Below are 14,228 nucleotides of genomic sequence, written 5' to 3'. Positions count from 1 at the left end.
AGCAATCAAGCAACCAATAATTTAGTCTAGCAAACAACCACATCCACAAGACAAACATAATCACAAAAGTATATTTTTTGCATCAATATCTATTTATAACAACTCTGTAATATAAAATAAATTTTAAGAAAACCCTACCTCGAAAAGTTGAACCCATAACCTAAATGCGTCACAAGAACCATTTCTCTCAGCTCGAAATCAACTGCAGCTTCAACCATAGGTATGCTCACTTCCGCAATAGAAGAAACGACTTTAATCGCAACAGGCAATCCCGATAACTCAATCCTAAAACATAAATATCGCGAAAACCTTAATAACATATAACGGAAAACTAACGGCGATGATTTGAAATAAAATATACTTACGGTAACAGCAGAATGGAGCAGTAACAACTTCGAACTATCCCCACAGCGGCTCCGGTGATGGCGGAAAAACCTCAGCGGCAGCTGCAATAACATCGCAGTGATAACAATATCCCTAGAAATTGAAAGAATGGGAACTGAAAGTAAGAATACTCTTTACCAATGGTAGTGGCGGCAACTAGGAACTTCGACAATGGCTGCGGCAGCTCACGAGTGGCTCTGTCGGTTCAGCAGCCGCGGTGACTCCCTTTCTTCTCTTCCATCTGCATTTCTGTTTCCCTCTCCTTGCGTCGGATCCTCGTGGTGGCCTGCCAACTTCAGAACGGCGATGGCAGTGGGTGACCCAGCGGCAGCAGAAGGTCCCAGCCCCAACCGCGAAGCCATTTCTCTCCTCCACATGCGACAGCTTTGACCTCCCTTTTTCACGCAACACGATGGCGCTTCTAATCCTCTGGTTCGTGCGACGACGGCAGCATCTCTGCGATGTCTTGGACAGCAGCGACAGCGCGCAATTTCATCTTCTCTGTCGCGCCTGGCTCTCTCTCTTCTCCCTTCGCGTTTGTTCTCTCTCTCTCTCTCTCTCTCTCTCTCTCTCTCTCTCTACCCCAATAGCGTCGTGACAGGGATTTGGCAGCGGTGGTGGTGGTGAGTTGGACGCGGTCTGGGCGGCGGCGGCAGCGTGACACAAGATGCGACTCCTCCCTCGGCACTCCCTCTCTTCTCTCCTTCCCCGATTCTGTTTCCTATTTTTTTCCCCCTCTTCATTCATTTCTGCGTATGTGTGGCTGTGTTTGTGTGTATTGGGTGAGGGGTGTGGTGGTGGGTGAGTGGCGGTGAGGCGGTGGAAATTAGGGTTTGTGGGGTTTAATTTGGGAATTAGGATTTAATTTGGGTTAAAAGTAAAATTAAAAATTTTGGGTAAATTGAAATTTGATAAATTTTAATAAAATTAGAGTATATTGTATAAATTTAAAATTTTATTTAATCCCTTAAAATTATTTTTTTTTAAAATATTATTTATTCATCAATTTGATAAATATTTTTTAATTAAGTATTTTAATTTAAAATATAAGATAATATAATTAATTTTCTTTGTTTATAAAAAATTAAAGTATTAAATTTCAAAACTTAATTATTTAAATCAAATCGTATAAAATTCTTATTATTTTACATTTGCTAAACTTTATAATTTAAATATAGAAAATAATTCGATAATTATAAAATCAGATAAAACCTTAAATTATTTTAAACTTAATTAATCAAAATTTGCTTTAATTATCTTTAATAAAATAATTTCTAAGATTAAAGTACTTAATGAATAAATAAATCGAAATTAACTCTTAATAAGATTTTTTTCGAAATTTCTGGGTCTTACAAAATACACCAAATCAAATTCAAGAACACCAAATCAAATTAAACAACATCAAATTCAATAACAAAATCAACACACAACAACAATAAAATCAGAAAATAACAAATCAAAATTAGAATTAGAAACAAAGACAGAAGCAGAAGCAGAAGAAGCAGAAGAAGACACAGAAGCCGAAGAAGTAGAAGCAGAAGCTCAAGTAGAAAAAAGCGAGGGGGAAGAAGGGGTGACGGCGAGCCAGTGACCAAGGGGGGAGGAGTCACCGTTATCACACGCGTCGCCGTCGCCATCGTGTCGCATCCAGGGGAGAGAGAGAGGACGTGAGCCAGTGACCAAGGGGGAGGAGTCGCCGCCGTTACACGCGTCGCCGTCAAGGTGAAGAATGCGTCGCGCCCAGCCGCCACTCAGCCTCGTCTTGCCGCGAGGTGGAAGTCGTCGAGTCGCCGCCGATGTGAGAGAGAGAGAGAGAGAGAGAGAGAGAGAGAGAGGGAGTCCGCGAAGATAGAGAAGACGCGACGGTGGTGGTGAGTGGTCACCGTGTTGCCGTCGCTTTCGTCTCCCCTCCCCTCTTCCCCTTCCCCTTCCCCTTCCCCCTTTTCCGCTCTTCCTTTCCCCTTTCCCCTTCCCCTCCCCCCTCTTTGCATACCCTTTTTCCTTTCTCCCCCTCCCCCAACGCGTTCTTTTCTTTTATTTTTTTTAAATTTTATAATTTTTTTATTAAAGTAGGGATAATTTAGTAATAAAATTAAAATTTTATTAAAAGAACGATTTTAATACGAAATAAAATATTTAGGACGATTCTAAATAAAAAATTACATCAGGAACGGTTTCGATTCTGACTCTCAACTTTAGGGACCAAAACAATACTTATCTCTAAGATTTAGGTGGGTAATTTGGGGGTTAGTGTATTTTTACTTTATTGGGTCAATTTTAGAGCCCATTGTACATATTGTTCACAAAAGCCATTTTCTACCTAACAAAGTCCATTCGAAAAATATATATCTCAAAATTGGGTAATATTAATAGTAAAAATTCGTTTATTATGGACATTATATGTATAAAAATAGAGAACTACTACACATCCAAGCATTTTTGGCAACCAAGTCCAACTAAGTTGGCCTAAACCTAACAAAAATTACTTTCATCATACGTAGTATGTACACACGCGCTTCACTAACGCAAACAAAACCCCGCTTCACTTTGCATTTGTTCTTCGTGTGTCTCCTCTTCCTTCTTCTATTGGTGATGTTGTTGCTGCATTTTATTTTTGTTTCTTCTTCTTCTCCTCTTTCATGTTATTGCAGTCATTTATTCTTTTTTGTATGATATTTTTTTCTCTTTTTGTTGGTTTTATTTCTCTCAAGAGAGTAATAAAAAAATTTTGAGAAAATAAAATAAGAAGGAGAAGATAAAGAAAAAAGATGAAAAAGAAGAAGACAAAGCAGAAGAGGAGGAGAAGAAAGTAGAGTTTTGAATTGTGCAGGACATCGAGACCATAAATGCACTGAAATTACAGGAGTTTTTGAGTTTATAAAATGCACAATTTTTGGTTCATTTGTTATTACACAATGGTGTTGTTATAATAATATTTCGGTTCATTTGTAGTCCAGATGTGTTGTCGACGAATAATTTGTCCCAAAGATTGGGATGACTTTTAAGACAAATTGAATGGAATGGAATCTAATGCAGTTGAATAAAGTGATAATGAATAATTTCATTCTTCTTTGCTAAAAAATTTAGTCAATACTTATCAGCAGCATATAGTGAACCTCAATTAACACACAAATTAACCGAAATTAGTTCAAATTTGAATAAGCAGTAAAAAAGACTCAATCATCAATAAAAACATATCAAATTCATTTTTGGATCCAAATGAACCTCAATTAAACTAAGAAATGAACTAAAATTACTTAAGAAATAAAAAAAATTAGTCAATACTTATTAGCAGCATCAAGTGAACCTCATCAATTAACACACAAATGAACCCAAATTAGTTTAAATTTGAACAAACAGTCAAAAAGACTCAATCATCAACAAAAACACATCGAATTCATTTCTGGATCCAAATGAACCTCAATTAAACTAAGAAATGAACCGAAATTACTTAAGGAATAAAAAAATTGGTCAATACTTATCAGCCGCATCAAGTGAACCTCAATTAACACACAAATAAATTGAAATTAGTTTAGATTTGAACAAGCAGTTAAAAAGACTCAATTATCAACAAAAACACATCGAATTCATTTCTGGATCCAAATGAACCTCAATTAAGCAAAGAAATGAATCGAAATTATATAAAAAAATAAAAAATTTTGGTCAATACTTATCAGCAGTATCAAGTGAACCTCAATTAATTCATAAATGAACCGAAATTAGTTTAGATTTGAGCAAGTAGTCAAAAGGACTCAATCATCAACAGAAACTCATTGAATTTATTTCTGGATCCAATTGAACATCAAATAAACTAAGAAATAAACCAAAATTATTTAATGATGGCACTAGAGAAAATCAGAATCAATCAAGATGTTAGCAAAATGTTGGTGTTGTTGGTGATGACGATAAAGAAGGAGAAATACAACGAAGAAATAGAAGAAGAAGAAGCAGTGATAGCAATGAAACGTACGCATGTGAATTTAAAATATTTAGTTGGACTTGATTAGGATTATAACTTAGATGTAGAATTTTATTCAAAAAAATATGGATGTTATGAATATGAAATTATTATAATTTTATATTCTCAATCACTACCAAAACACAAAATGCTCAAACTAATTACATATTCACAAACAAATATTCAAATATTATTCAAATGGAGCCTGAATTTTAGAATAATTCGTCAAACAAAGTCATTCCAAAAATCTTTCTTAGTGGATTCCATTTCAAGCCTTTTGTCTGTGAATGTTATGAATATGAAATTATAATTTCATATAATTTTATATTCATAACATCTGTATTTTATAAATATTAAATTAAAGATATTTTAACTATTTTTACTATCTAGAACAAAAAAAACAATAAAAAATAGATTAAAAATATTATGTGCATCATAGGATCTAAGGATAAAAATTGGCAGAGACATGATAAAAATCCACCAATTTTAATAAAATTATTAATAGTAGATAATATTTTTGCCATAATAGTTGATAAAGCAATTTGAATATTATATTAATGTATTTTTTATTATCATTATTAATATAATTAATGCATATCTTAATTATTATTATTATTGAAGTTAAAAAAATAGAGAGAGTAAGAAGAAAAACAATAAATATGTGTGTTATAATTTAAAAAATTAATAAAAAAATTAATACTATTTTTTACTAATTTTTTCTGCCAAATATTTTCGTTATAAAAATTACATATTAAGTGAGCGGGGTTCTCTAATAATTTTTTCACTTGATCTTATAATAAAAACATGCAGCGTGCATGTGTTCCAATAATCACTAATAAAAAATGAAACTAGCTAGCTAGTGTCTAAATTTGATTTTTGTCTATATATAGTTCAATAATTCAGTTTTTGTCTATAATGAAACCACGTGATGGCCATATGAAACATGCGAATTATGGGCTAGTATGACAAAGTTGGACATAAATTTTCTAGCCATATGAAACATGCGAATTATTTTCTTAATATGTAAAGTTATGTTGATAAAAAAAAAAACGAACAATATGAATTTATGATGACTAGTTTATATAAGTTAATTAATTGAAAAAAATTGTTTGACTCACCAATATTTTCAAGAATCTATTTTGTTTTTTGAATTATATGTTTATTGTAACTTTAGGGGAAAAACGTAGAACATAAGCAGTTAAGTAGAGGAAGAAAATCTGCAAAAAATTAAATTTATAAATTTATATATCCTCATATATTTTTTAAAAAGATAAATATATCTATTTAAAAATATAAAGCCCTAATTACTATTATTAAAATAAAACATTCTTATTTAAAATATATAACATTAGAAAATAGAATTATTCTTCACGTACAAACATTTTTCCATACAAATTTTTACAAGTTATTTATATTCACGCGCTTCATACCGTTACTGCACGTTCTTCTTCCTTTTTGTTATCGTCGTCATCAAAACCACCTCTTCCTCCTCCTCCTTCTTTTTTCATTGGAATTTTTTCTCCTCCTTTCTTTTTCTCTTTCTCCTCCATCATCAATTATCTCGTTGTTGAAGATAATAAATAATTCAAGTTCAGATTGTCAATTGAACCAGAACGAAATTGATTATTGTTATAAATCCAATCAAGTGGCTGAGGTGTGGTTCAATTCAGAAGAAAAAAAATGTAGCATTAGAAGAAACATTTTTCTGTATTTATAGCAAATTTGGGTGTAACACGAAAATATTTGGATGTAACACGAAGATATTTGGGTGTATTTTTATTCTAATAAGTTCTGCATAATTCAAAACTCTTCCTCTTCCTCCTACTCATCTTCTGCTGCTTTTTTTTTCTTATTCATCTTTTTCTTTTTGTTTTACCTTCTCAAGTTTCTTCTTGTTTTACTCTCTTAACAAGAATAAAAACAAAAAAATCAAACAAAGAAGAAGAAGAAACACATAATGCTGTAAATTACTTGGAAGAGGATGAACTTACATTCATTTAACGAAAAGAAAGAAAGAAATCAGGAAAAAAAGAAGAAGAAAAAATGCAGCATTAGAGGAAATATTTTCTGTATTTGCAGCAAATTTGGGTGTAACACGAAAATATTTGGATGTAAAACGAAGATATTTAGGTATATTTTTATTCTGATAAGTTTTGCATAATTCAAAACTCTTCCTCTTCCTCCTCCTCATCTTTTGATGCTTCTTCTTTTTTTTTTCATCATCATCACCATCTTCTTCTTTTTTTTTTCTTATTCATCTTTTTCTTTTTGTTTTACCTTCTCAAGTTTCTTCTTATTTTACTCTCTTAATAAGAATAAAAACAAAAAAAAATCAAACAAAGAAGAAGAAAAAACACATAATGCTGCAAAATTACTTGGAAGATGATGAACTTACATTCATTTAACTAAAAGAAAGAAATAAATAAGGAAAAAAAGAAGAAAAAAATACAGCATTAGAGGAAATATTTTTCTATATTTGCAGTTAGGGGTGGCAAACGGGCCTAAACCCGCCGGCCTGGCCCGCACAACCCACCAAAAAAGGCGGGCTGGGCTGGAAAATTGGGACCGCCAAATAACAAAAGCCCGCCTAACCCGCACCGCTTAAACCGCGGGCTTTAGCGGCGCGGGGCGGGCTTCCCCGCCGGGCTTAGTATTTTTTTGGCAATGGGTATTTTTACAATTTTTTTTGCCAAAATCCAATTTTCCCCAACCCAACTTACAAGAGAATGAAGATGAAAATTAAGTGTTTTGAATTATGTTTATTTTGTTTTAGAGACAATATTTATAATTATGTTTTAGATTATGTTTATTTTGCTTTGGGAACAATATTTATAATTATGGTTTGGATGAAAACTTGGTTTATAATTATGTTTATTAGATATTTATAATTACAAAGACTTTAATGTTTGTGAATATAAAAATTATAATTTTTTTATACTTTTAGAAATTATAATAGTTAAAAGTAAAAAATAGAAGAGATTTTTTTATGCCTTTATATATTTTATTTAATAGTTAAAAGTTAAAAAAAGGGATATTTGGCGGGTTTAGCCCGCCAACCCGCCGTTAGGCGGGGCGGGTTGGGATTCTGGGACCACCTCACTAGGCGGGGCAGGTGGGGCAGGGCGGGCTTCCCCGCTTGTCACCCCTATTTGCAGCAAATTTGGGTGTAACGCGAAGATATTTGGGTGTATTTTTATTCTGATAAATTCTGCATAATTCAAAACCCTTCCTCTTCCTCCTTCGCATCTTCTGCTGCTTCTTCTTCTTCATCTTCTTATTACATATTCTCATAATTTTTTTTGGAAGGAAAAAATAAACAAATTAAAAAAGAAAAAATACATAATATTGCAAAATCAATTGAAAGAAAAGGGGGGGAAAATTGCAGCAACAACAACAGTAGTAAAAAAACGACGATGAAGATGAAACACGTGAAGAAAAAGGAGGAGAAACGCAAAGAAGAAGGAGAAGAATGAAGAAGAGGAGGAGGAGGAACGCGAAGCGCACTATAGAAACCATTGAGTAGCGCGTGTGTTGACACGCTTGTATGGATGAGCGTCCTTTTTGTTGGATTTGACCCAACTTGTATGATTTATAAACCAAAATGACTTGTATATGTAACACTTCTCTAAAAAATAACATATCTATATGTTTATTACAAATTTATGTAATTATTTTATTTTCTACCAACAAGTAAATATATAATAAAATAATTATACCTTTTAAAAAGACCATGTTATGTAGAATAATTTTTTTTACTCATGAAGTAATTATAATTCTATACAAAACAATGTTTATATATTTGTTGTATCTAATTAGTTTAACTATTTGTGATTTTAATAAAAAGTACTTCTATAAATATATAAAAATACAAATTAATTTTTGTTTCTGTTTCTATTTCTACTTCTAAGAAGGTATTTCTATCGATCACACAAATAAACGAGTCGAATACACGTGACTGAAAATTGTTTTGAATATTTATAAAAAAATTTTAAGAACTAACATTATAACTAATATTTAATGTAAAAAAATCTGAAATTTTTTAAAATAAGAACATCCAAAATATAATTAAAAAAATTAAAATTAAATCTAACAAAAACTCATTTTTAATACATTTTAAATTAAACTTATTTAACAGTTTATTATAATATTAATTGAAATTAATTGTTATAGTACTGATATTTTAGCATTATTGTGTATTTATACATTCATGCATCATATTATATAATATAATATTAATTGAAATTAATTGTTATAGTACTGATATACAGAGGACAGATATTCTCAGTACATATTCTACTAAAAGTTAAAATTGGTGGCCATCGGTTTTATGTAAAATATCAAGCTCCACCTAATAATGAATAAGAGACATCTATTGTTTTTGTTACGGTCCAGTCCAGCTGGCCTCGTGGTCGATCCGGCCCAGCATACGAGTTCATCGGACTCGGGCGGCCGCACACTCGGACCCTGGCCAGGGTATCTCTCCTCTTTGTAGCCAGCTCACCTAGCGACAGCTGGAGAGGGAAAACTTCGAAGAAGGTGGGTCTGTCCTTGAGGGGCCTACCTCTGATAGGGTATATATGGGGAGGGTTCTACCCCTCCCCCTGAGGTACGTCACTACACCTTTATTCACTGCTACCTACATACTTCCTGACTTGGGCGTCGGAGTGTCATTGCAGGTGGCTCCCCCCCATATTTCACGAAGAGCACGGGAAGTCGTTCGCTCGCACACCACTCACGCCAGACCCAGGTCCGGGCTACCCCCATCAACACCCAAGAATCAACCTTGACCCGTCCGAAATCCCGAGTTACCGAACATTGGCGCCGTTTGTGGGGACGGCCGACATGGACTTTGTTTTGGGTCCGGTGGTGTTGGACGACGGAGGCGAGCCACGTGGGGAGGAAATGGTCCCCAGAAGCGGTAGGGTAGCCACAGGGGCTCCCTCTCGCGAGCGCACAGATCCCCCCCCCCCCCCCCCCGCGGCAACCCGAGAGACGACCCTTTGGGGAAACAGGTAGTAATATCACCAGAATAATACAAGAACTGCGCCACTGAGTGCAAAACCTAGAACGGGAAGTGGCCGGCAGGGAGCACCATCAGCCAACTCCGAGTCAAGAGCATTCCCGGTCTCCCTAAAGGAGAGGGAGAAGTCTCCGAAGAAGTCGTTCTAGGCGCACTCCGAGCCCCCGATCAGAGTCAGAGAGCCAAGAAGAAAGCAGAAAAGTGCCAAGGAGACGACGAGATCCCGTGATCTACTCCCGATCATCGACAAGAGATACCGTAGAGGAAGACCGAGAAGACAGCAGAGAAAGACCAAGGAGAAGCTGACCACAACAAGAAGATAACAGAGAGAGAGCAAGGAGAAGCCGACCACACAGAGAAGACAGTAGAGAAAGACCAAGGAGAAGGCGACAACTGGTGGTCATGGGGGCAACCCCTTTCCACCATTCGATCCTCGAAGTCCGGCTACCGAAGCACTTCGATAAGCCAACGAACATGAGGTATGATGGGACCCAAGACCCCAGGAACACCTAACGGCCTTTGAGGCCAGGATGAACCTGGAAGGGGTGGGCGATGAAGTAAGGTGTCGCGCTTTCCCAGTAACCTTAGCAGGACAGGCAATTTGTTGGTTCAACGCCCTTCCCCAGGACTCTGTAACCACCTTTGCCGACATCAGTCGCGCCTTCTTGGGTCAGTTCACCACACGTATCGCTAAAGCGAAGCACCCAATTAATTTGCTGGGGGTAACACAAAGGACCGGCGAGCCGACCCAGAAGTACCTGGATAGGTTCAACGACGAGTGCTTAGAGATCGACGGCCTAACCGATTCAGTGGCCAGCTTGTGCTTAACAAACAGATTACTGAATGAGGATTTCAGAAAACACCTTACCACCATGCCCGTGTGGACAATGCAAGAGATTCAAAACGTCGCCAGGGAGTATATCAATGATGAGGAAGTCAGCCAGGTCATGGCGGCCAATAAGCAGCAACCCACCTACTCCAATGCTAGCCCGCCCGGTAGCGAGGAAAGGTCAAAAGAGCACTCCAAAGATGAAGGACCAGCTAAAACCTTCAAGTCGTTTTCCCGGGTAGGGAAATTCACCAACTATACCCCCCTACCAGCTCCAATTGTTGAAGTCTATCAGCAGATCACCGACAAGGGCATCTTGTCGAAGCCCTGACAACTTAAGGACAGGACGGGAGGAAACAAAACCTCTATTGCAAATATCACAAGGGCTATGGACACAAGACCCAAGACTGCTTCGACCTGAAGGACGCTCTGGAGCAGGCCATTCAGGAAGGGAAGTTGGCCGAATTCTCCCGCCTTATAAGGGAACCAAGGAGGCGGGATCATGATCGATCCAGCGAAGACAAAGCCGCACTGTAAGGTAGAGATGAGAGCCCGAGGAGGATAATGAGCGCGGCCTCACTGTTGTAAACGTGGTAATCGGGAGAGATGTTCCCCCCAGATCGAAGTCAGCTAGCAAGAAGGACGCCAAAGTCTTAGCTATGCCCTCTGGCTCCATGCCACCCCCCAGAGGGTACCGTCAATATCATTCGGCCCCGAAGACCAATGGTTTGACGATGTGACGAAGAACCCTCCAATGGTGATTACAGCTAGGGTTGGGACCGGCCTAGTAAAACGGATCTTGGTAAACACGGGAGCTGATTCGAACATCATGTTCCGCAATGTTTTTGATGCTTTGGGCCTACAGGATACCAACTTGAGGGGCCACAAACACGGCGTGATCGCCCTAGGGGATAACTTCATCAAGCCTGATGGAGTAGTTTCCCTCCCGATCTCCATTGGCGGAGGTCGGGGGAAGAGATCACTAATGGCGGAATTCGTTGTCCTAAAAGACTCCATGGCCTACAACCTCATCTTAGGGAGGAAAACCATCAACGAGTTTGGAGCAGTGATTTGCACCAAGCTACTGTTAATGAAATTTGTTACTGATGATGGATCGGTAGGCTCCATCAGGGGAGATCTGGAAGCGGCAGTCGCGTGCGACAACGCCAGCCTCTCCCTGAGGAAGAAATCCAAAGAAGCATCTGGTGTCTTCCTCGCTGACCTGGACACCAGGGTTGACGACAAACCCAGGCCCGAACTCGAAGGGGACCTCGAAAAGTTCAGGGTCGGCGACTCGGAGGAAAAGTTCACCTTCGTGAACAGAAACCTGCCACATGACTTGAAAGAACCTTTGGTGGAAATGATCAAAGCTAACGGTGACCTGTTCGCTTGGATGCCGGCCGACATGCCGGGGATAGACCCCCAGTTCATGTCACACCACCTAGCCGTGAGGGTAGAAGCCAAGCCGGTGGATCAACGAAGAAGGAAAATGTCCCAAGAAAGGGCGGAGGAGGTGGCCAGGCAAACGGCCAGTCTACTAGAAGCATGTTTCATCCAGGAACTCGACTACTCGACCTGGCTGTCGAATGTAGTTCTAGTCAAAAAGCCCAGCATGAAATGGAGAATGTACGTGGATTATTCCGATCTTAACAAAGCATGTCTCACGGATTTCTTCCCCCTCCCCAACATTGATGCTCTTGTTAACGCGGTGGCGGGGTACCGATATCTGAGTTTCATGGACGCCTATTCTGGGTACAATCAGATATCAATGCACCGACCAGACGAAGAGAATACGGCGTTTATAACGCCAGGAGGAACATACTGCTACAAGGTGATGCCATTTGGGCTGAAGAACACAGGGGCTACGTACCAAAGGCTGATGAACAAGATATTTAAAGACCTTATCGGCAAGACGGTGGAAGTGTATGTAGACGATATTCTGGTCAAGACCACCAAAGATGAGGACCTCATAGGCGACCTGGAGAATGTGTTCGCCTCCCTCCGGCGACACGGCATGAGGCTTAATCCGTTCAAGTGCGCCTTCGCCATGGAAGCTGGGAAATTCTTGAGATTTATGATAACCCAAAGAGAAGTGGAGGCCAACCCAGAAAAGTGCGAAGCAATCCTACAAATGAAGAGCCCGGGATGTGTGAAAGATGTCCAAAGGTTGGCGGGAAGACTTACCGCGCTATCCCGCTTCCTCGGTGCGTCGGCGGCTAAAGCTCTGCCATTCTTCAACTTGATGAAAAAAGGGATAGTGTTCGAGTGGACCCCGGCGTGTGAAGAGGCCTTCAAGCACTTCAAGGAGATAATCTCGGCACCGCCTGTCCTCGGGAAGCCTAAGAGCGGACAAGTGCTATACCTATACTTGGCAATAACCGATGAGGCGCTGGCAGCGGTCTTGGTGCGAGAAGAAGAAAAGATCCAGCAACCAATATATTTCATGAGTAAAGTACTACAAGGAGCGGAGCTGAGGTACAGTAAGCTGGAGAAGTTAGCATATGCACTCCTGACCTCGTCTCGCAGGCTGCGACAATACTTCTAGGGACACCAGGTAATTGTCAGGACGGATCAGGCAATCCGCCAGGTACTCCAGAAACCTGACCTGACGGGTAGGATAATAACTTGGGCTGTCGAACTATCTCAGTACGACTTGCAATATGAACCTAGACATGCGATCAAGGCTCAAGCCATGGCTGATTTCTTAGTAGAAGTCACAGGAGGCCCTATCAAGACACCGAGCACACGGTGGAAGCTCCATGTGGACGGAGCATCCAACCAAACATTCGGAGGAGAAGGAATCATCTTGGAAAATCCAACCGGAGTCGTATATGAGCAGCCAGTCAAGTTTGAATTCCCGGTATCAAACAATCAAGCGGAATACGAGGCCCTACTGGGCGGCCTAGTTCTAGCGAGAGAGGTCGGAGCCACCAGACTAGAAATATGTAGCGACTCGCAAGTCGTGACCTCACAGATCAATGGGACGTACCAAGCCAGAGATTCGCTATTGCAGAAATATCTGGAGAAAGTCAAAGAGTTGAGCAAACAATTCGAGGAAATCACGGTGCAGCACGTCCCGAGAGAGCGGAACACACGGGCAGACCTCCTGTCAAAACTGGCGAGCACAAAGCCAGGGATGGGGAACCGATCTCTCATTCAGAGGCTAGTAAAAGAACCAGCAGTGACCTTGCATTTAACCCAGGCAAATCCCTCCTGGATGGACCCAATCAACGATTTCTTGGAAGACGGCAAACTTCCTAGCGACGAGAAGTTGGCGAAGGTGATAAGGCGAGAAGTGGCCAAGTATGCAATCATACAAGGCCAGTTGTTTAAGAAAGGCCTTAGCCAACCCCTGTTGAAGTGCCCGCGTCCCGACCAAACAGACTACATGCTTAGAGAAGTCCACGAAGGGTGTTGTGGTCACCACATCGGTGGAAAAGTGCTAGCCAGAAAGCTCATCAAAGCCGGTTATTACTGACCCTATATGATGGCAGATTCTAAAGAATTCCTGAAAAGGTGCAGAAGGTGCCAGGAGAACGCCAACTTCCACAAAGCGCCAATGGCCGAACTGAGCCTACTAACGGCTTCCCGACCTTTCTCGCAATGGGGAATCGACCTGTTAGGACCCTTCCCGGTCGAGCCAGGGCAGGTCAAGTACCTAATAGTGGTCATTGATTATTATACCTAGTGGATAGAGGCTGAGCCGTTGGCTAGCATATCCTCGGCAAATTGTCGGAAGTTAATGTAGAGGCAAGTAATAGCCAGGTTTGGAGTCCTGGAAGTCGTTATCTTGGATAACGGGACGCAATTCACTGATAAGAAGTTCGGAGAGTTCCTTGTCGGCTTGGGCATAAGGAAAAAATTCTCATCAGTAGAACATCCCCAAACCAACGGTCAAGTCAAAGCTGCGAACAAGGTCATCTTGCAGGGCCTCAAAAAGCGACTTGACCAGAAAAAGGAAGCATGGGCAGACGAGTTAGCTTCGGTCCTCTGGTCCTATCGTACAACTCAGCAGTCATCTACCGGGGAGACCCCCT

The 14,228-nt window shown here is 39.6% G+C and overlaps 1 protein-coding gene across 1 annotated transcript; it reads left to right on the top strand.

Moving 5' to 3' along the window:
* Positions 1 to 12,883: 12,883 nt before the first annotated feature.
* LOC148578704 (uncharacterized) lies at positions 12,884 to 13,669 on the top strand. Its single transcript, XM_088503158.1, has one exon. The coding sequence runs from the start codon at positions 12,884 to 12,886 to the stop codon at positions 13,667 to 13,669; it is 786 nt and encodes a 261-aa protein (XP_088359284.1).
* Positions 13,670 to 14,228: the final 559 nt, after the last annotated feature.

Source organism: Arachis ipaensis, chromosome B1 (genome assembly GCF_059453495.1).
Source record: "Arachis ipaensis isolate K30076 ecotype BB chromosome B1, ASM5945349v1, whole genome shotgun sequence".
In the NCBI taxonomy this organism is placed as follows: domain Eukaryota; kingdom Viridiplantae; phylum Streptophyta; class Magnoliopsida; order Fabales; family Fabaceae; genus Arachis; species Arachis ipaensis.
Note: the sequence above shows the minus strand (reverse complement) of the source record. Positions and strands in the feature narration are given on the sequence as shown.